A 21,742-nucleotide genomic window follows, 5' to 3' on the forward strand; every position below is an offset into this window, starting at 1 on the left:
TTTCTCCTGATAGATATTAAGACCCTTTAAAAAAAAATCAGTCTGAAAATTAATGCAAAGTTATGTTTTTATGTTATACATCTTTAACTAACTTGAGGATCTTCAGAACAAGTAGTTCCTAACAATTCAGAAAGTTGCCTTCAAGTTTTTTTCATAGATAAGTCCCAAACCTCAGGATAATTTAAAAATGCATGTCTTATCAAGACATTTGTTAAACTCTGGAAATTTTGAAATTATGAAGTACCCACATTTATCATGCTGTGTTCATTACACTCCATGTAAATTGCTAAGGCTGTAGCATCTGGCACTTGCTGCAAGCAGTAAGTTAAAAATGTGATATTTCTTAGTAAAATACGCATTTGGAAAATCATTCAAAAATTCAGTTAGAAGTTTCTTAGTCATACCACTAACAGAAGTAGTAAAAATGCAAAAAGATTCTGTGGCCTTTCTACAATGAATTTATAAAAAAAATTTTGAGTGAGTTTCTGTGCTGCTTTAGAGGCAAGCTTTGATAGCGAGTTAATTCATAGAAATGATCTTTAGAATTATAACACTACTCTTGAGGAAATTAATGTTCATCTTATTTAACTGTAATAAGAAACATTATAATAATTAACTATTCTCTCATTCCTTGTATTTATGACTCACTGCAAGTTACTTTCCATTTATAAAGAACAGGGATACAGTGTGTGCAGCAGTAAGAAAACTCATGTTTTTACTTCTCTGAGATTCCTTGCTCACTCTACTGATGCCAGCAGTTGTCTAAATCGTTAAGTTACAGTTTGAATGAACTAATAAACTAATTTTCCTCAAACCTACTGCACATTTAGACTATGTGTTTCAACATTAATGATTTTTTGAAGAATTTCTTTGCCAGAGGAAGAATTCTTCCAGTGACATGGCTTTGTTCTGTGATTCCATAGAGAAATATGTAAATTATTGTAATTCCACAAGAAAGAGTTATAGCCTAGTCACAATCAGAATATGAAGAAGAAGTATTAACAACAAACTGCAGCAAGGTTTCTGATATTTTCTGAGTGAAAGACTGGGAATAGTGTATGTGCTACATTAGAGTATGGTGTGAGTTGGGAAGACATGCAAACATTTTAAACTCGTCTCTGGGTGCTTAGGAAGCTGAAGCTAACCATTTTCCCTGCTGTCTCTCTTGACACCGGTAACAGTGTACCTGAGTGTTTTGAGCTTGCCAGTGACTTCAACAGCGCAATGTTACCTGAATTTCTACTTCTAGATTTGAAATGTTAAAATGAATGTCTGCTGTTCCTTTGTTTGGATCATTGTGTGCAGCTGCAGTCATATGTGCTTTATATGTAGATAACCGTGTTGGCAATTGCTACCTGAAGTATGGACCACGAGGGGATGGGAGCTTATCCTGCAACACTGAAATTGGGGTTGGAGTCAGTCGTTCCTCGTGCTGCTGCTCTCTGGGAAAGGCTTGGGGAAACCCCTGTGAGACATGTCCCCCTGTAAACAGCAGTAAGGAAATGTTCTTTTATTCTCCCCCTGCCCCTTTATTACAGAAGATGCTAACAAGGAATGGAAAAAGTATTTGAAATCTTTTACTGTATTACTATACATTTATCATTTAAGAAACTGATTGTCTTTATGAGGCAATGTTCTGACACAGTTATAAAAGAAAGTCTCCCTGCTACTGTCAGAGGAGTGATGCAGAGGTGTGGACCCGAGTATCAGAAGACTTCACCTTCAGTCTCCTGTGACTGACTTTGTGCCTATTCTCAGAGTAATAAATTGGTGGTAACTTTAGAAGGCACTTCCCACTGGACCAGGCCCATGTACTTTGGGTAGTTTTGAACACTTTATTTTATTTTGCTTTTACATTTCTCCCATTAAAAAAAAAAATGAAGGTAGCTGCAGATATGCTTATGTGTCTTAAGAATGGAATGGATTGCATGCGTCTACTAGGAATTTTTACTCAGCAACTTCATGTTGGTAGGGAAATAAAAAATTGATAATGCTTAAAACTCAAATCATGCCTTTAATTTGGCAAGCTACAGTAGTTCTCAAAGGAGAATGTGGGTAACTGTTGGGTAACTGTTTCTAAGTCACTCCTGAGTACTTTTAAAGCTGTTACCCAATGATGCTTATCAATTTTGTAGAGCTTTGAAGTTCTTTGAATGAATAATGCAACAGAAATGTCAAGCATGTTGTTCTTAACGGTCTCCTAATAGTATGAATTCTGATTTTTCACATATCTTTATCAATGGCATATTGAGATTTCGTATTAAAGAACTAGTCAAAATGGAAAATATGTGCCTTTATAGAGGCACAGTATGGAGAAAACAACATTATGCCTGCCTTAAGAATATCTTAAGAGTATATTTTAAGCAGAACTCTAAATCTTACCTTGATTTTCTACTAATCTAACACACTTGCTTTGTTTACTGTGAATAGGTCAAGACAAGTAGAAAATCAATGAGTGTAGGAAAAAAAACTCATTAAAAACACAAATGAAATTTTATGTTTCTGTTGTTAGCATTTTATTCTTCATCTGACTGACAGGCTCTCTCTTGTTATGCTTTATTTAGCGGAATATAATACTCTCTGTCCAGGGGGAGAAGGATTCAGACCAAATCCCATCACTATTATTTTAGAAGGTGAGTTTATCGTAAATGACTGTTACAGCTGGTAATAAAAAAAAAATCTCATCTTCGGAGAGTTGTATACAGAAATTGTATTTTGGAGAAATTATTGCATTTAGTGCAAAGCAAAACCCTCTGCTAGTAATGAATTGGACAACAACATGATGAAAAAGCATACTGTAAAAGAATTGAAGTATTGAAGAAGTCCAACAATATTTCAGTAGCAAAATAAGCTGATGCATACCTTTTGTGTGCCTCCTTACTTGAATTGGCCTTTGAAATTGGCCCCTGAAGGATAAATCATTTATGAAAATTATAGCTTATCACAGGAAGGTGTATGTTTCAGAAAATATTTATTGGACAAAGAAATGCTGGTTCCAGTGAATGTACAGGAATGAGGAATTAGATGCCAAATTCCTGTAAACAGTAATGGAGTTGAACTCCATGGGCTCATCAAACTGCAATGTGCTCCTGAAGAGCTAGTTAAATGGAAGAGAATGAGCATCTCATCCATGCTTTCATGAAGTGCAATTTAGAAGCAAAAAAAAATCCACAGGACAATTAAAAGCTACTAGTTGGTAAAATTTCAGGGGAGTACTTAAAGTCTTTTGTTCCTTTTCATTCTGGAATGAAAATATGGTTGATTTTGTTCTCTGTTTTCAGACATTGATGAATGTCAGGAACTGCCAGGTCTCTGCCAAGGTGGAAACTGCATCAATACTTTTGGCAGCTTCCAGTGTGAATGTCCAAAAGGCTACTACCTCAGTGAAGAGACAAGAATCTGTGAAGGTTGAGTCCCTTGAAACCTCCTTCTCTATCACAGTGCACTTATTATGAAAACCAGTCATTTTTAGTCTTAAATCCATGATACCCCTACACTTACCTAAAATCTTCCCTAAAATCATTATCTTTGGCTCCAGTGATATGATTAATATAAAACTTGAAATGCAACACTTGAATATACTAATGTTTATTTCTACATGATAGATCCCAGCTATGTACATTCAGTAAACTAAGGTGGTTATTAATGATTTCTGGCTTCTCACTTCAACCCTTGTATCTCCTGCTAGTTTCACTAGGGTCCCTATATTTTAAGTAAGAAAAGGTGTCCTTTTCACAGTATTTCAGAGTAGCAGTTTAATTTATGCAACATGAAGTAAATATCGGTCTTCCTTTTGTGTTAGAGATTTCTCGTAAGTGTTAGAACCAAAAATTGTAAATAGGTCAAAAAATGGAAAGAATCTTCAATGATTTCTCCTAGTTTGGAGTGTTGTAAGTCAGCTTCCCCTTCTTCATTCACTTTGTGAGAAAAACAGATTGTCTTCTTTCAAAACAGAGCCTGTGAATCCTGAGGCTTTGCTAAGCTTGAGTGAAGACAACTGATCAAACTGGGTTTGTAATTTAAATTGTATGGGAAAAAAAGGCTTACACCCCAAATACCTTAAATAAGAAGATCCAAGGTTAGAGTGCAAGACTATGTGATTATTCAGCTTGCCTGTTTCTGAATAGAGTACTTCAAAGGTCATTTCCCAGTGGAGTAGTGAACACATTGCCAGAACTGAAAAGTGACAATAACATTCCTGTGAGAAGAGGGTGTGAATATCGTTTGTGGAGCTGATGGGGCACAAGGTGCTCTAGTTTCAGTGGTAAATTCAACAACTTTGAATTTATTTAGGGTGTTCTCTTGCACTTCACTGGCTGGACTTAATAGAGGTTAAGAATATTACTATTCAGCAGCTGTTACAGTAGCTACTTAACCCAAATCTGAGCTGTCCTTTCCAAGCTAGCCTTTAAATGAAACATTTTTGGTATCTTAGCATGGTTTATTATGATTATGTTTCTCAGAAACATTTGCTAGGACTTGGTCCTCTTTTCCCTTGTTAATTGTAGTGTTTTTGCTTGGTCTCTAGATATTGATGAGTGTGTTGCACATCCTGGTGTCTGTGGTCCTGGCACTTGCTACAATACCTTGGGGAACTACACCTGCATTTGCCCAGCTGAATATATGCAGGTGAACGGAGGACATAACTGCATGGGTATGCAAAATGTCATCTTTACTTGAACTCTCTGAATATCAGACTCTTTCAGCACCAGACTTTCTGCTTGAAATTTCCTTTTAGATGAGGCCAGTTCTAAAGCCTTGTTTTGCTTTTTCCTCCCTTTAACTCCCAGACAGTTATGTCATGTAGCCAGGAAGGAGATCCCAATGACTGACATGCAGTGTTAAAAGGCTCTTATTCCTTAACAGAGCTCAGAAATCCTTTTTCAGTAGTAATTTCCAAATGGTAGGGATTACTATACAAATGGATCTGATGACAGTGTGTTTCTGATTTCTTGGGAATTTTCCTTTTTCCGCTTTGTGTCTTTGAATGAAAACTGAAAATATGTCAAATTTAAAGGTAGTCTAAAACAAAGACTGTAGGTTACTTCAGTCCTTAAATTATTTTAAAATGCATCTGTGCGCATGCTTGGGTTGCATTCAGAAGCCAGAGTTAATGAACCACTGTCTAGGTTGGTAGAGGGTTGAATTAATTTTCTTCCTAATAGGTGGTACAGTGCTGTGTTTTGGATTTAGTGTGAGAATTAATGTCGGTAACAGACTGATGAATTACCTATTACTAAGTCGTGCTTGCTCTAAGTCAAGGACTTTTTGGTTTCCCATGCTCTGCCAATGAGGAGGTGCACAAGAAGCTGGGAGGTAGCACAGCCAGGACAGTGGACTCAAACCAACCAAAGGGATATTCCATACCATAGAACATCATGCTCACTATATAAACTGGTTTTATATCAACCCATGGGTTTTAACTTTTTCCAATTCTCCTCCCCATCCCACCAGGGCAGGGACAAGGAGGAGTGAGCGGGGAGCTGCGTGGTACATAGTTGCCGGCTGGAGTTAAACCACAACAGTTAGTTTGTTGGTTACTTCATAAGTGATTCTTTTTCCACATCTAGACATGAGGAAAAGCTTTTGCTACAGAAGCTATAATGGAACCTCTTGTGAGAATGAGCTGCCCTTCAATGTGACCAAAAGGATGTGTTGCTGCACGTACAATGTTGGGAAAGCCTGGAACAAGCCTTGTGAACCATGTCCAACTCCAGGAACAGGTAATCATCCCGTTTTGTTACTTTCTTTGCTCATCTGCTCCTTTGACCTATTAGCTAAAGTTAACATTTCAGCCCCAAAAAACCTTTGCTGTACTCCCAAAGCAGAGTGACAGAACCCTGCCGTCCTGTCACTCACTAGATTAAGTCTTGGTGTGTCATTCCTCCTGGATAAAAAAAAAAATCAGGAAGAACATGCATATTTTCCCTCTCAGCTGCCCCTGAAGGCAAGGGCAAGGGAGCAAAGTACTTTCAGGTGTCACTGAGATGTATAAAAAGGCCTGGGATGTACGGACTGACCTTCCCATCAGCAGCAGGAGTATGTCAGCCCTGTAGCTAAAAGGAAGTTTGTAAGACAGGTATCTGTAGGTAGATATAATTACTTGGACCATTATTTTTGGTGATGGGGCTCTATAAAATGAATATGCTGTTGTTGGTTTATTCTTTCTTTCTAACAAAGACCAAGGCTTTCAGAGGTCTTGTATGAACATAGAATTACTTTCAGTTATTTAGATTTATGTGAAAAATCTATGTTTGTGTAGGTAAGACCCACCAGCGTGGTGCAGTAGCCATAAGCAAGTTTTCTGAGTGCGGGATTACAGAACTCCCATGTCTAAAGCTGTCACTTTGAGGTTACTGGAAAAGCAGTCATCAGGCAATAATACTGAGGTTAAAGATACTGACTGACAAGAGATGCCTGCTGCCTGGTCTGTCTTCCAGGATAATTAATTTAGAATAGTATAATTTAGTTACTGCATAGTTGGGGATACATTTATCCTGGTAGTCCTAATCTGTCAGAACAAAAAGATGGGGTTTCATTACTGAGTGTATTGCCTTTCTAGATTTTTCACTTGCATCTCACATCTGAGCGTGATCCTCTCAGTTGCTTTTACATTTTCGCTGTTAAAGGTGATGAACTTGCAAAAGCTCAATGAGCAGGGTATTGCAAAGGGAAGTGAAAGTTCCCTTCTATAAAGGGAGGTGAAAATAATAAGGTACAGGTTTTTTTCAGTTAGTCTTTATGGAATTCGTTGCCTGGAACAAAACACCCTTGAAAGCTCAACTCAGAAAAATCATTGGTGGGAGAATCACCCATGTGGAAACCTGACAGTAGCAGCTGGCCTTCATTAAAAGATTCTTACATTTGTAAAAAGAGCAAAGGTGCCTAGATAAAACTAAAAAACTCGGGTGCCTGTTTAGTACAAACACATTTTATTGTTTAATTGACTTTGCCCCAAGTTTACTGCCGCTAAACCCATACCTCTGGTGCTGCATCATTTGTGATGTCAGTGTAAAGAATGTATTGCTTTCATTCCAAGTGGTTTGTCCTGGTGACATAAGGCAAACAGCAGACAATTTAGGAAAGGTTTTCCCACACAAGCAGTAAATAGGAGGAAAATGAGACTGAAAAGAAAAAACCAGACTCTTCCTTTCCTTTCTTAAGTAGGAGGAGGGAGAATGAAGCAGTGTTCCTAGCAGTGAGGAATGGGAGATGGAAATAAGCTTGAGAGAGGAAATACCTGTTTGCTATCACAGAGAGCTCATAAAATTCTTTCCCATAGTCATTTACCTCAGTGCCATACAATTGTCATCATGATGACAACATGATGAGAAAAATACAGCAAAGTAATAGCAGGGATTCATGCAATTAATATTCTTGGATGGAAGAAAGAATTCTCCTTTTAAATTGGTAAGACTGAAGTTCTCAAAAACTTCTGCAGCTTTTAAAGATTCATTAAGACAACTCCACTTAGTCTGCAAGCAGTTATGGGGTTAAAATATTTCCTGAAATATTCAGTATTGCCTTATTAGCTCTTCTAAATGCCTTTACTGTATTTGGAGACATAGTTGAACCTTTTTCACCATGAAAAGAGATTGCGTGAGGGGATCAAACACAAATTCCAAGTGTAAATGGTTGAATAGCTGCATTTATGTGGTATAATCAGTTGTTCTGAAGTCTGGGTGGTGGCCATACATCACAGACAGGGGTTATGATACACTGACCTTAACCAGTTTGCTAGACTGAGCCCAGTAGCTCATTAAGAGCATTATTCTGCTCTGTTGAGAATTGTATTATTCCTCTAAATGAACTTCACATGCCAGTGCATTTGCTTTTTTTTTTCCTTTGTGAACAGAGCTCTTTCTTCCTTTTCATGTATTTATGCTTAAAAGTCAATCTCTGTTTGATGACTTTAGGTAGTAAAGACTGTATTGCTTGGTTTTACACATTATATGTATCACAACCATTACCATACAGACTTTAATCAGAAATACTCATTCTTGTTTGCTTGTTTTTTCACCCAAAGAAGTGTAAAAAGCTGCTTCACTGCTAAGAGGTAACCAAGTATTTACAGAACCCCTTCATGGTTTGATCATTTCAGGAGTGCTTGACCTCAGAGAGTTTTTTTCCTGTTATGTGATAGATCTTTTTGTCCTAAAAAATAATATAGTTACAAGTATATGGGTTTTTGAAATATTTTTTAAGTCATTGATGAAAAGTCGAGTTTTCAGAAAGTAAATATTTGGTGTATTTGTGTATGGATAATTTGGCACTGTGTATAAATCCATTATCATACAGTCCTTACCTAATTATATGCTTTTTTCCTACTCAGTACAAACTGAAAAAAATATGGGAAAACTCTATTAAATGGAACACATGGAACATGTAGGTAGCACAACACAGAATGAAAGAAGGCCTGCAAACCTCAGAGCCTCTTCTTCATCCTCCCAGACCCAAAGTGTTAGGCATTGCCACAGGAGTAGGTTGTCATCACCCATGAAACACAGTAGTGAACACAAGGCACTCTTTTTATCTAGTATCTGTGTTTCACAGTTTTACTGACAGCAGTAAGTGGCATAAAGCTCCTTGCAGAAAAGAAATGTTTTCTAACTCTCAACTCTTATACATGTTAATACAAAAGCACAGAGAATTGCTGAACGGTAACTTCAGTAACAAGTAACACTGTGGCAGGGACCTCTATGGCCCAGTATCCTGCACTGCAAGAATAACCTCAGTAGGCATTAAGCAGTCATTAAACAATGGGACAGAAGAAAGAAGAAAATGCTGAAGTTCAGGTATACAGGATCCTACTTGACTTATGCAGGAAATAGCAAAGAATGTTTGAATGTGACAAAAATATTTTGCCAAATCTCATTCTGAGCAATGATCCACTACATTTGCTGAAATTCTAATAAACAAGAATGTTTGGTGTAAGGGACACAAGAATTATTCAAGTTATAACCCTAGTGGTTAAACTTTACAAAATTATAAGCTACTGAAGAGTTGCCATTAAAATGTAGACAATCAAGAAACTCAAACTACAGCCAGCAGAGAAATTTATCACCAATCTAGATTAAAGATCGTTACTCACAGGAAAACAGAAGAGTCTCCTTTCTCTTTTTCTGGTGCTAGAAGAGATGCCTAATAATTTGTCTGCATTTCAGCTTTAGAGGTGAGTTAGACTCCATATGCTTGCTTTTATTGGGTACATAATAGGCTTCCTGTAGGTCCTCAGCAGCATGAACAATGGACCAAGCACTCACAGAAGTCTCCAGACATTATGCTTCCAAAACCCCTTTGAATTTTATGTCAGTGGGACATTTTTGTAAATTTTATCCATGTTCTTTAGAAGGATATTTTACCTTGGCTTTATGTCCTGAATGTACAAGTATCTAGCACATGCTTTGGAGTTTTTCCTTAATGATAGTTTGGAAACTTAATATAGAAAGATACTTACTACTTTTCTGGAGAATTTCAATACTAATATGATCTAAAAACATGCTGAGTATGGTTATTGTTTGCAAACACACACTTAAAGCAAACTGTTCATTCAAACTGGTTGCATCTTCACATTGGAATTATTTTGCTCCCCTCAAACAAGTGGGCTTCTAGTACACAATTCTGCTGGTACTCAACATCTTGCAAGTTTGACATAGTTATAGTTGTAGGCCTGTCTTTTTCATATTTCATAGATCAAAATTTATCAATGTACTGTAAATGCATAATACTTTTTTTTCTGGAAGGAACTGTTTTACCAGCAAAATCTCATGCTAGTGTAGATGCTTTATAAGAAACACTTTTTTTAAAGAAGTAATTATTTCTTACATCCTGCAATAAGTAATAGATTCCATGCTAGAAATTTTTCTCTCTATGTTGCAAATCCACTCAACTTCATACACCTTGCCTGCAAAACCATCAGTTCATTGATTTTGTACTTACACTGTGCATTTCCCTCCTCAAGATGGTCTGGAAAAGAGGATATAAAATTAGCATGCTAAAACAATGCTCATTTTTGGAGCATCTTTTTTTAAAGCAGAGTGTCCATTCTGCTCTACAGTTTAGTGGAACTAAGTTGCAGTAATCTCTGCAGAAAAGAACAGAGGGAGTATCATCAAAAAAGGCTAGATACTGGTAAGTTACATTTATTTTGCCTGTCTGAAACTGTTGCTGTAGATTCTGTCTACAGGTATCTAGAAAGCAGGAATAAACCTTAAAGGTAAGTCAAGGAGTTCTGTTTGAAATAAAAACTGAAGTGTTGCTTTCTCAAACCAGACATTTACTCACATGCGAAAGTCTGCAAGGATTTGAGAAAAGAGAAGTATGAATTAGTGTTTCAATTTGCATTCATTTATTAGCAGTCTGAGTTTTCAATACAATTTGTACAAGACGCACTGAGTCTTCTGAATAGATTTGGCTTGTATCAGCCCTTGAAAAGGTGAGAAGACTGCAAGTAATTCTTGGGAGATTTATAAATATTCACTGAAAATGCATTGTCCTCTGTTTTGCTCTAGCTGAATTCAGGAACATATGTGGGAATATTCCTGGGTTCACTTTTGACATTCATACTGGAAAGGCTGTTGGTAAGTTTCACTAAACTTATTTTAACCAAAACTTGTTTTTATAAGGTTGTTGCAGCTGCATAGTGGTACCAAAATTAACATTTCATATAATAAAATACTGATTTCGTTGTGGAGTTAAAATGGTGAAATAAATTGTGAGACCAATTTTTGTGTAAAATATTTCTGATTTATATTTTTTTATTTCTATATTTTGTTATGAACTTACCTTCCATCCTAGTTCATGGTTTTGAGTTTTAATTGGTAAGTTAAAAGGTTTTGGCTTCAAAAATGTTGTGGGACTTATCTTCACATTTGTAACTGTTTTGCGTCTTGCCTAATATTTAGTATTACTCTGTTTTGATCACTTACTGCGCTTCGCATAGTTTATTTTGTCTCATAATGGGCATAAGTTTCTGTAGATTAAATGGAACTTCTCAACGCTGTTTTAAGCACAGTGAAATTTAGAATCCAAGCAGTACGTAAAGCCATGAAGTGTACTGTACTTTGACTAGCTCATCTCATTTTCAGACATTGATGAATGTAAGGAAATCCCAGGAATCTGTGCAAATGGTGTTTGCATCAATCAGGTTGGCAGCTTCCGCTGTGAATGCCCCACTGGATTCAGCTACAATGACCTGCTCTTGGTCTGTGAAGGTGATTTGAAATGACGTTATTTTCTACTTAGCCCCCATAAGCATGCTTATCTTAAAGGGAATGGGAACATTTAGTTCACATGTTTTTCAAAATCTGAGAGACAGACTGTGAGCTTTTTTAATAGGGCTCAAATCTGTAAATCAGTTTGACATGTTTGTCTTTAATACATATGCACATGCGCTTAATAAAATTCGTAACAGTTTTGTGTCAAGCGATTCACTGACTCCTAAATAGGAAGTAAATTAAATGCCTTTATTTTATTTTATTGTAGGGAGGAAATTTAATTATTGTTCTTCAAATTTCTGAAATAAAAGTTTCCTTGATTTTTTCTCTCTTGTGTCTCTTCTACAGTTTTATAGGTAGAGACATCCATAGAAGCTAATAGTGAAATTCTGTGTGTGTTAATAGAAGTTTTGTCATTGTTATTCAAGGGTCTTGTGCTGACACATGCACCTTGAAAAGCTAACAAGCTGTGCCACTTAGTATTTCCATTCAAAGGCAAAGAGGAACATTTTTTAATACAGAAACTAATTTCTTTAGGCAGACTTTTAAAATTACAAAGCCACTTCAGTGTGTAGTAAGTTGGATTCGTAGGATCCTCCTTCATCCAAAAAATGTTATGTATGAAATTGTATTGATTTTGCTTTTCATTTGCATTTACGAGACTTTTCATTTTCATCAGGAGGCTGAAGGTCAGAATATTCATGCTTTGTTGAGAGCAAAATATTCATCTTGCACAAGATGGAAAATACAGTTTAAATTCTAGGCAGAAGTAACTGTCTTGTGGTTTCTGATGTCTGAACCATGATTCTTGGTATTTCAGATATTGATGAGTGCAGCAATGGAGACAATCTCTGTCAGAGAAATGCAGACTGTATCAACAGTCCTGGTAGTTACCGCTGTGAATGTGCTGCTGGTTTTAAACTTTCACCCAATGGTGCCTGTGTTGGTAAGAGATCAGTTGACTTTTCTTGTCTGTTTTAATCTATTTGTACCTGATCAATGGTATGTGTGTAATTCTCTCAAAGGGTAAAAGCATAATTTATTTTCTGTTACTTTGCATATTCTGCTGTTTCATGTAACATTTTTACTTCATATCCCTGTTTCTCTGTAGAAGGGAAGAAAAGGCAGGGTAAAATTTTTAAAGAGCATTCTTGATGTCCAAATCCTAACTGTAGTTTTGACCTCAGTGTACATAGGCAAGAAGTTCCTATAAAATGAAGTTTTGTTACAATTCAGGTTTAGCTATGGATAATTTTGAGTCTGGTTTTAATAATAAAAACAGATTGTAAAAACATGTTTGTGTAAAATGAATGAATAATAAAAGTCAATAATGTGTACCATCTGTTTTATATTTTTCTTACAGATCGCAATGAATGTCTGGAAATTCCTAATGTTTGCAGTCATGGTTTATGTGTGGACATCCAAGGAAGTTACCAGTGCATATGTCACAACGGTTTTAAGGCATCCCAGGACCAGACTATGTGCATGGGTATGGAAAGAAAATGCTTTTGTGTGTGGTTTGTTTGTGGGTTTTTTTTTTAAATGAGGAGATGAGTCTAAATTTTTGAGGAGATTATAGTGACATTAAACGACTGATTCATACGTTTTTAAATTTTTGTGAATAAAGTGTGTGAAGTTGACCTTGGAGTGGATACAGTAGCTTGGGGAAAAAAATCACAGTGTTCTCAGAGATAGCTCCATGTTACTGAAGAATATATTAACACCATTTTTACAAAAATACATAAAATGGCTTATATGACTGAGAATTTAGGAGATATCACAGAGTGATAGAGTTTGGAGATAAAAAATAGACACAGATTTTTTAATTATTTAGAAATTTATTGCGTTCATATTTCATTTAAAAAACAGAATCCCACCTTTAATGTAACTTAAATCTGTACTCATTTCATATTAAAATTATGACATTATAGAGGTGATACAAGAAATTAGAAAATTGCAAAATAAGAGTGTTTCTTGTTCTTTTAGTGTTTTGTAATCAGTCCTGTAAGGTTTTAAAAAGCAAAGGTGAGGCATGTGTGAATTCGGTTCTCTTTGAGAAAAATTGCCGAAAAGTTATTTTGATTTTTGAAATAATGTTCATCTAAGTGTCAGTTCTAAGCTATAGAGAAATTCAGTGTCTTCTATAACGTGTGTTCCAATTTCAACTTTAAACAGACATTTAAAACCTTTTCACATTGTATTACATATCCATATACACCTTGACTCTTCTGATATTTGGACTAAATCACATTTGACAAACTATGTGAGGAGGATATTTGGGAAAGTGACTTGTGTGTTAAAAATGCAAAATTTCGAGAGCCTGGTTACTCGAAACTGTAACTTAAATTATTCTAAAAGTAATTCTAAAAATTTTGTAGTATGAAATACAAATCTAGACAATGGCAGGTTATGGAAATGATCCACACAGCAAAATGTTTACCTTCTGCAAATAAATAAAACGTTTCAGAAAACCCACAAGAACTAGGAGAAAAAGATCTAAATACCTTCCAGATCCACATGAAACTCCAGAAATTACTGAAACACACAGCAGGAAACATTGAATTTTAGTGCCTTTTTGAGAGTTTGTAAGCAGTCTTTGTAATTCTGGATGTAGTATTGACATAATATATTTGCATATGTAAATTGACCTGTGAACAATGACACAAAACTCCTTTATAGAGCATTTTCAACAGGTTTTCATGGGCGTAAGAGTAAAATATGTATATAAAATTTGAGATAGTTCCAGGGCTGAGACGCTCAGTCCTTTTTACTAAGTTCTGATCACTAATGTACCTTAAGAAATTAAGAAATGTATGGAAAATAAAAAGACAGAATGCTTTGAGATACTGTACATGCACTTACTTTTATCTTTGCCTGTAACAGTATCTTTTATTTTAAAATACATATAAAAATGCTTCATGTAACATTTTTCTATGTGTACCCAGAAGCGGTAAAAATCAGTAGTATAAATAGAAAAGGTGACAGATGAAAGGAGAGACTGAGGTTTAGAATATTGTCACTATGCAGCGGTAACACATTAGCACATACCTGGGAAAATCAGTTCCCACATACAGTTTATTTTCTCTTCACAGATGTTGATGAATGTGAACACCATCCATGTGGAAATGGAACTTGTAAAAACACAGTTGGATCATATAACTGCCTGTGTTATCCAGGATTTGAATTAACTCATAATAATGATTGCATGGGTAGGTGGTGTAAATCAAACTTTATTTTCATTGCTGCTGGTTTGGTATGCCAAGGAGGATGGTATGTAGTTAAAAATCAAATGGAAGACAAGTCAGGGTCCTAAGAAAGTTAATTCTGAGTGCAGTAACTAATACTGTTACCAGCCCTAGAGCTTAATCATTACTGTCATTTTTTAAACTGGTTAAAAGTATTTTTTACTGGCCAGCTTGAGATAACGTATACCCTAAATCTCTGGACCACTGGGGCAACTTTACAGTTCAATGATGTTTTAATGCAGCCCTCACCTTCATTAGATTTACTGGGTAATTACAGCAGACGTCCTTGACTACTGCCACAGTCCATAGGCACCACTCACAATAAGCATATGTTATATCATACCACCAGTCTTGTCTCATGAATTTAGAATAATTTCTTTATTTCACCATATTACTTGACACTTGCACACGGTGTGAAAGAGGAAGCAGACCGGCAGTAAGAAAGCCAGTACAACTAATTACCAAATCTGCTCTCCTAAGATGAATTCTGCTTACACAGAGTTTATACAGGCATTGCTGTTTCCTAAAACACAGGACATCACAATATCTGCTTGTTTTGGACAATTTAAATTCCTGGATACTTGTGATAAAGCAACTAAATTCTTCCAGGGCTGAGGAACATGTCTCTGGAGATCCTCTCCCTTGTGCGGAGCATAAGCCAAAAGAGAGGAAGGCTTTGCATTCCTTCCTGCTACATAAGGAAGACAGAACAAAGTCTAGTGGTTCCTTTCTGGTTCAACAGAGAGCTAAAACATCTTAAATAAGTATTTTAAATGCTCTCCTTGTCCAGGAAAGAGGAAATTAAAAACTTGTTCAAGGAAGAAGAGTCTGCTGCCTAAGAATGGCACTGTTTGCCAAGGAGGTTCTTTCCCTTGGCAGTATAGCTGTCAATCTACTGCCAGGAGCATCCAGCACTTCTGCTCCAGGCTGTGCCTTCAAGGAGGCCAAGGAGCCCAAGCTGACTCAGAGACTTGGCCTTTTCTTAGCACTCCTCTTGACAGCTTGGAGAGCCTCTGGGCTTTCATCCAAACTGTCCCAGTCATTCAAAGGCAATTTAGCCCATCCCAATACAATACTTAGGATGTATTTCTGCTTGTAGAACTGTAACACAGAAGAAATGTGCTATGGAATAAACTAGTAACACAGGCATGGCTGTACTGGCAGAAGCAGAAGGTACATCTCTTTCAGGAGATGGTGCTTAATGTTTCTGAAGAAGACTAAAACCTTTTCAGTAAAACTGATGTTAGTCTTCATCATTCAAATTCAAGTATTGTAGAATAGCAAAGTGTAAGTTGTTCTTACACCATGATGCTTATCCGATCTCCTTTTCATTTGTTCTGACACTTTCTCATCTGTATTTTTCCTTACGTAGTGCTTCTTTAAGCCTGTATTATTAAAGTAACTCTACAAACTAATAAGCATTTTCAAACCTCATTTCAGAACTGTTATGAAGGAGAAAATCATCCTGCAGAAAACAAATGACATATTCCAAAATTTGAAAATGATGAGGCAGGTTTTAGGAGGAAACTCAAGCACATAAAAATCCAGATAAAATCCAGAACACTCCATGTAACGTTTTCTTTTCTGTGTCTGCAGTTAGTATCATACAGTCACTTGGCAGTAATTCAATGTCTCCAGATGCAGTAGCTGAGGTAATGCTGCAAGTTTGAAAATTATAATACCCTATAAAAAAAGAATGTTGTTTAAGTAGAACATATACCTTAATGCACTTGAGTGAGAGTTAGTTTCCACTAGCTGCCAGCTGTTCCCTTGTTGCTGCAAGATTTGCCTTTTACACAGAAATATATATTGCAACTTGACTGTGTTTATAACATACTGTATATACTATGCTGAGACTAAACTCTCGTTTCTGGGGTTATGTTTTGGGTTTTTTACAGATACCAATGAGTGCAGTTCCTTCTTCGGTCAGGTGTGCAGAAATGGACAGTGTTTCAATGAAATTGGTTCCTTCAAATGTTTATGTAATGAAGGATATGAACTTACTGTAGATGGCAAGAATTGCATTGGTATGTATGATACCACATGGAGATGTTAAAGTACTGATGAGCTGAAATAATCAAACTATTAGCTCCCACTTGGAGGGAAGCACCAGAAGCTGAGTATCTAAGTATATAAAAAAATTTAAAAAAGGGACAGTAACTTCAGTGAAAATACAATAGAAGTAACTGGGTTTTGGAATAATTGTTGATCTTCAAGCATTTAAATGCCCTAGAAAAAGAAAATTAGGAAAGAATCCTACAGTCTTTTTCATGAATGAGCCTGTTTTGTTACCGTAAGAATTACATGATTCTAAACGTTTCTTGATTCCATCTACTCTCCAAAGATACAAACGAGTGTGTGGCACTACCCGGTTCATGCTCTCCTGGTACCTGTCAAAATTTGGAAGGATCATTCAGATGCATATGTCCACCAGGATATGAAGTAAAAAGTGACAGTTGTATTGGTAAGGCAAGTTGTAATTGTTGCTTCTGAACAATTTAAAAATTAGAAAAATTACCTCATTCTAATTTGGTGGAAAGTAGTTGTACACCCTAATGTTTGTGAATGTTGCCCAACTTAAAATCATGGTTACAGGGAATAAATAAGTAGGAAAAATCTTCAGAAAGAGGTTTTAAAAATGGAAGGCAAGATATTTTGTACTGTATTATACTATATTTTGTACGTTAACTTCTTTGTTAATGCAAACAAAAATATTTACTTTTTTTTAAATGGTATTTTATTTTTCATTCACTTTTTTTAAAAATTAATGTTTACAGGAAAGTAGTTCTTGGCAAACAATGCATGAACTAAGGTTCTGGTTTCAGAGGGCTGTGAAGTTTTAAAATCTTGATAAAATTATGGAGCTTATGGGAACAATTGCTTAAATTGGGTTCTTCTAGCAACTTTTCTGATTTCAGTTTTTGTATAATGTCTCTCAAGTGCTAAGACTCACAGGAGGTGGAAGAGGGTAGAGCAGACCTTTCATCAGTTTGCATGTTCTTGTTTGTTCATATCAGTCTTGTTTAAAGCCTTGAATATTGTTCAGGAGCTGAGTGTCACACAGCGAATTAAGATTTGGTGTGGCAGAGAATGAGAAATAAATCCAAGTTACAACTCCCTTTTCCATCAGAACAAAGCACAGGACTACTGTGAATTTATTGGGCATCTAAATTAACTATGTGGGCACCTGGCAAGGAAGGTGCACACAAGTAGTTTCAGGTAGCTAACCTAAAAGCCTTAGGTTTCTGCATGGTCAGAGGACAAAGTAAGCACCTGTCTGTCCACTGTGACTATATTAAGAAACCTGGTTTTCAGCTTAAATGATTGAAGTTGGCTGGTGTGGCACTCCAGTCCAGATAACTCCCAGTAATAAATGAGCAACATGTTCTTGTATGGACTGAAGAAAACACTGGCAAGGGCATAAAGTGTTGGCCTATAGCCACCTAATATGTATAGGTGCAGGAACTGGATCACAGGAACCTTTTTGAATTTTTGTCTTGAGCAATAGGATGTATTTTCTATGCCCCAGAGTTCTCTCATCCTTTTGTATCATGCCACCGTATTCAGTTTGCCTGCCAACTTCATGGTTTCTTTTGGCAGCTACTGTTTCCATATTAGCAATTATGTGTGAGATGAATTCAAATCACCTACAGTTGTAAAATCATGAATTTAAAAGGAAAGCTTTTGTTTTCCAGGAATATCACTGTTTATGACGACTTTAGTATCCTCATAGAATCTCTTGATGTTTTTTACAGCATCAGTGACTGCCAAACAGATTTTTCCCTGAACTGAGTAAAAGGGACTTAATAGCATTCTTTTTCTTCATTCTGCCATGTGTCCAGAAAATTTGCAGCTAAAGTTCCTAGAAAATGCCTGATCACATGTGACTGTACTAATACTTTGATTAATATTATGACTGCTCTTGCAACATATGTTCCCCATTACTTTCTATTGATCTTATATGCAAACAACTTTATAAGAATTCATTACTTCTGTCTGTAATGTGAAGGTGGGCAACAGATGTGAGCCACAGAAAAATTCTTAGTTTTCACCTGACTGTTTAATATACTTCCTTTCATTTTATGGGAACAAAGGGGAGAGGACTTGTTTACTTCCACAGTCTGGCTAGTCACCTGTTTATCATGGCAACAAAAAGAGTTTCTTCCACTAGTTCCAATCCATTCATTACAGTAATAATCAGTACTTCAAAAGAGCAGCTTTTCCATTGTATTAATGCAGCTGAGTTGCTGAGCTTTGTGTATTAGCCACTGTGACACCATCTGGGAAAATAATTACCTTCTTTTCACTGAAATAAGCTGACTTTAAATGCTTCACATAGTAAGAACCCGTTCATGGGAAGATATTGCAGAGTTTGATGTTTTGCCAGGTTGCGCTACAGTGGTTTGTTCATGTGCTATACCTAATAGTTACTTCTGCAAATGGGACTCAAGGTAGTATTTTTCAGAAGTAATGTCACAGAATCTATTACTGCCTGACTTATTTGATCACTCCACTTATGTTCTCCTAGTGATAAAGACTATATTTCTGTTGTTACTTTATCTGCTAAATACAGGTCAGTTTTCTAAGATTCAGTATAGTAGAGAGTCCAACAAATACCAGGAAAAATGGCACTACAAATTTGTGACTTAACATCCATGAAGCTTGCTTTCATGGAGAATACATATTCCTGCCTACACTTTGATTAAGATCAATATGGATATTATTGTAGAATGCTTATACAAACATAGGTCTCTGTGATGGTCCTTTTAATATCACTTACTGAAAGACTTATGAGGGGTTGTGCTGCAAAGCGGAGGTAGCTTTGAAAACTATTAAAATACATTTCAGAATTTATTAAATTGTAATTGCCTTTAGAAATTACTTTAGCAGGGAGGCTTATATTTTCTGTCGGTATTTGCAGAGTAGAGTAAATTAAAATACAGTTATAAATAATAGATATGAAAAATTAAAGGTCTATTAATGTATTACTCTATTATCTATATAGATGCAGGATATGCAGCCTGTTACTGTTTGAGCTGCACAATTTTACAGGCACTTGGTGTTTATATTAAGTACTTTTTTATTTTGGTTTAAGTTTCAATAATTATAAAAAGATCTCTATTTTTAAAAAAATCAAATCTCACATTTAAATAGTCATAGCAATATCTTCTAAATTATGCAATTGAATGGGCAAAAAATTTTAAATAACATAGCAAGAGTGGCTGTGGAAGATGGTAAATATAAATCTGAATATATCAATATAATCATAGGTCTCCCTCTACTAATAACTAGCTATAGTTTCAGTTGAATCAGCATGAAAAAAGCCCAACTTTAATTACAAAAAAAACCCAACATACAGATTTTTAAAAATTCATCTTTGAATGTTTTGTGTTTCCAATAAAATATTTTTCGTATCAGAAATATATCTTCTCTGTTTCAGTCTGAAAGCATTTATTTAATGTTTATATTGTAAATATGACAAAGAACACAGAATGGTATTTGGAGAGGAATGTGCATGCCAGTGAAATGCTTTAATTTGAAAGAGTTAGTGGAACCTTGAGGCTGCTTTGTCTCTTGGGTGCTTTATTGGAGGAGCACCTCCTGCTGCAGTTAAATAAATAAATAATCTTTCTTAACCAAGGAATTCACAGCCAATGGGGTTACAGTGATTCTTTTCTCCATTCATTTACAGATATTAATGAGTGTAACGACGATCCCAACATCTGTCTCTTTGGCTCTTGTACGAACACTCCAGGAGGTTTCCAGTGCATCTGTCCTACAGGTTTTGTGCTGTCTGATAATGGGCGGAGATGTTTTGGTAAGTTAATGATTGTCATAACTTACTCCAGGAGAAAACAGACACTCTGTAGAATGAGTAAAAAAGGACCTCTGCAGCTGCCTTACAAACCATGCCCTTATGAGTTTGGAAAGTGCTTTCAAAATCGTATGAAAAAAAGAGGCCTTACATTATTCCTTTCAGGGCTAGACAGTCATCATCTAATCATGTAGGAGATGCTACCTCCATGTAACAGTATTTTCTTTCTTAGATACTCGCCAGAGCTTCTGTTTCACTAACTTTGAGAATGGGAAATGCTCTCTGCCAAAGGCTTTCAACACCACAAAGGCAAAGTGTTGCTGCAGTAAAATGCCAGGAGAAGGATGGGGTGATCCTTGTGAGCTCTGTCCAAAGGAAGAAGAAGGTACATATCAAGATCTAAAATAAAGCCTTTTTAGGTGGGAGAAGAGGAAGAGCATGTTTGTGTTGTACCTTTTTGATCATTAGAAGGAGAGATATTTTTGGCGTTCTCTCTTAACGGCCTTTTCTAGAACCATTTTCAGGTCAACAAAAGGAATACCATTAAATAGAAGAAATCACAGAAAAAGAGAAATACTGAGTTGTTGGTTTTGCTCTGTAGAGAAATGAACTATTAGCCTCCATCTCTGTTGCTTTAGGCAACAGAGAAGAGCAAAATGGGACACTGCCAAGAATCCCTGAAGTAATCGACAGTTTTCAGTTCTTGGTTTTCTCCAAGTACAGAAAGGGGAAGGCACCAAACCATGCACACATGGAAGCTCAATGAGTTGTAGTGCTGCTTCCCCAGCCTAGAGACAGTGTTACTTTTGCATCTGTCAAGACAGCGTAATGACTGTGATTTAAACAGTTGACAGTTTTGAAAAATGTGGTATAGTAGATTTTCAGATGGCTTTAACCATCTGTCATGGTTCTCTCTCTCACTCTTTTTTTTTTAAAAACCATACTTCTACAGTTGCTTTTCAGGACCTGTGTCCATATGGTCATGGAACTATTCCTGGAATTGATGATACACGTGAAGGTAGGTATTCTTTTTCCTGATAATTAAAAAAATATATATTTATACTTAAAACTAGACTTGGATAGTATAGTATGTGATGGCGTCCTGGTTTGGCTTACTCCCCACAGCCCCAGGTGACTTTTATGAAATGATAGAAGATTACCTTTGAAATTGCATGTCTAGAGACAAACAGAATAGGGCACTTAGTGTTTTTAAAATGCTTTTTTAAGACTTTATACAGAAATGCATCAGCCAAGTGGTTGCTAATATCTTCCTGCCTTTTAGATGTCAATGAATGCCTTGAAAGCCCAAGGATTTGCTCAAATGGTCACTGCATCAATACTGATGGATCATTCCGCTGTGAGTGCCCCATGGGATACAACTTAGATTACACTGGAGTACATTGCATCGGTGTGTCCATATTTCTTAAATTAGAACAATTGTAATACTTGAACTTAAAACACAATTT

General features: G+C 36.2%; 1 protein-coding gene across 1 annotated transcript in view; it reads left to right on the plus strand.

Annotated features, from left to right (window-relative positions):
* LOC104165224 (fibrillin-2) overlaps nt 1-21,742 on the plus strand; it is a gene marked incomplete at its 5' end in the record, with an annotated part of 60,137 nt that overhangs the window by 22,233 nt on the left and 16,162 nt on the right. The window contains 16 exons of the mRNA XM_009704800.1: nt 1,333-1,494; nt 2,565-2,633; nt 3,282-3,407; nt 4,529-4,654; nt 5,571-5,723; nt 10,512-10,580; nt 11,088-11,213; nt 12,037-12,162; nt 12,580-12,705; nt 14,309-14,425; nt 16,360-16,488; nt 16,806-16,925; nt 20,154-20,279; nt 20,509-20,661; nt 21,229-21,294; nt 21,559-21,684. Of these exons, the coding sequence (XP_009703102.1) occupies nt 1,333-1,494; nt 2,565-2,633; nt 3,282-3,407; nt 4,529-4,654; nt 5,571-5,723; nt 10,512-10,580; nt 11,088-11,213; nt 12,037-12,162; nt 12,580-12,705; nt 14,309-14,425; nt 16,360-16,488; nt 16,806-16,925; nt 20,154-20,279; nt 20,509-20,661; nt 21,229-21,294; nt 21,559-21,684 (1,920 nt within the window). The remainder of the gene's footprint in view (nt 1-1,332; nt 1,495-2,564; nt 2,634-3,281; nt 3,408-4,528; nt 4,655-5,570; nt 5,724-10,511; nt 10,581-11,087; nt 11,214-12,036; nt 12,163-12,579; nt 12,706-14,308; nt 14,426-16,359; nt 16,489-16,805; nt 16,926-20,153; nt 20,280-20,508; nt 20,662-21,228; nt 21,295-21,558; nt 21,685-21,742) is intronic.

Source organism: Cariama cristata, unplaced genomic scaffold (genome assembly GCF_000690535.1).
Source record: "Cariama cristata isolate BGI_N322 unplaced genomic scaffold, ASM69053v1 scaffold12137, whole genome shotgun sequence".
NCBI lineage: Eukaryota > Metazoa > Chordata > Aves > Cariamiformes > Cariamidae > Cariama > Cariama cristata.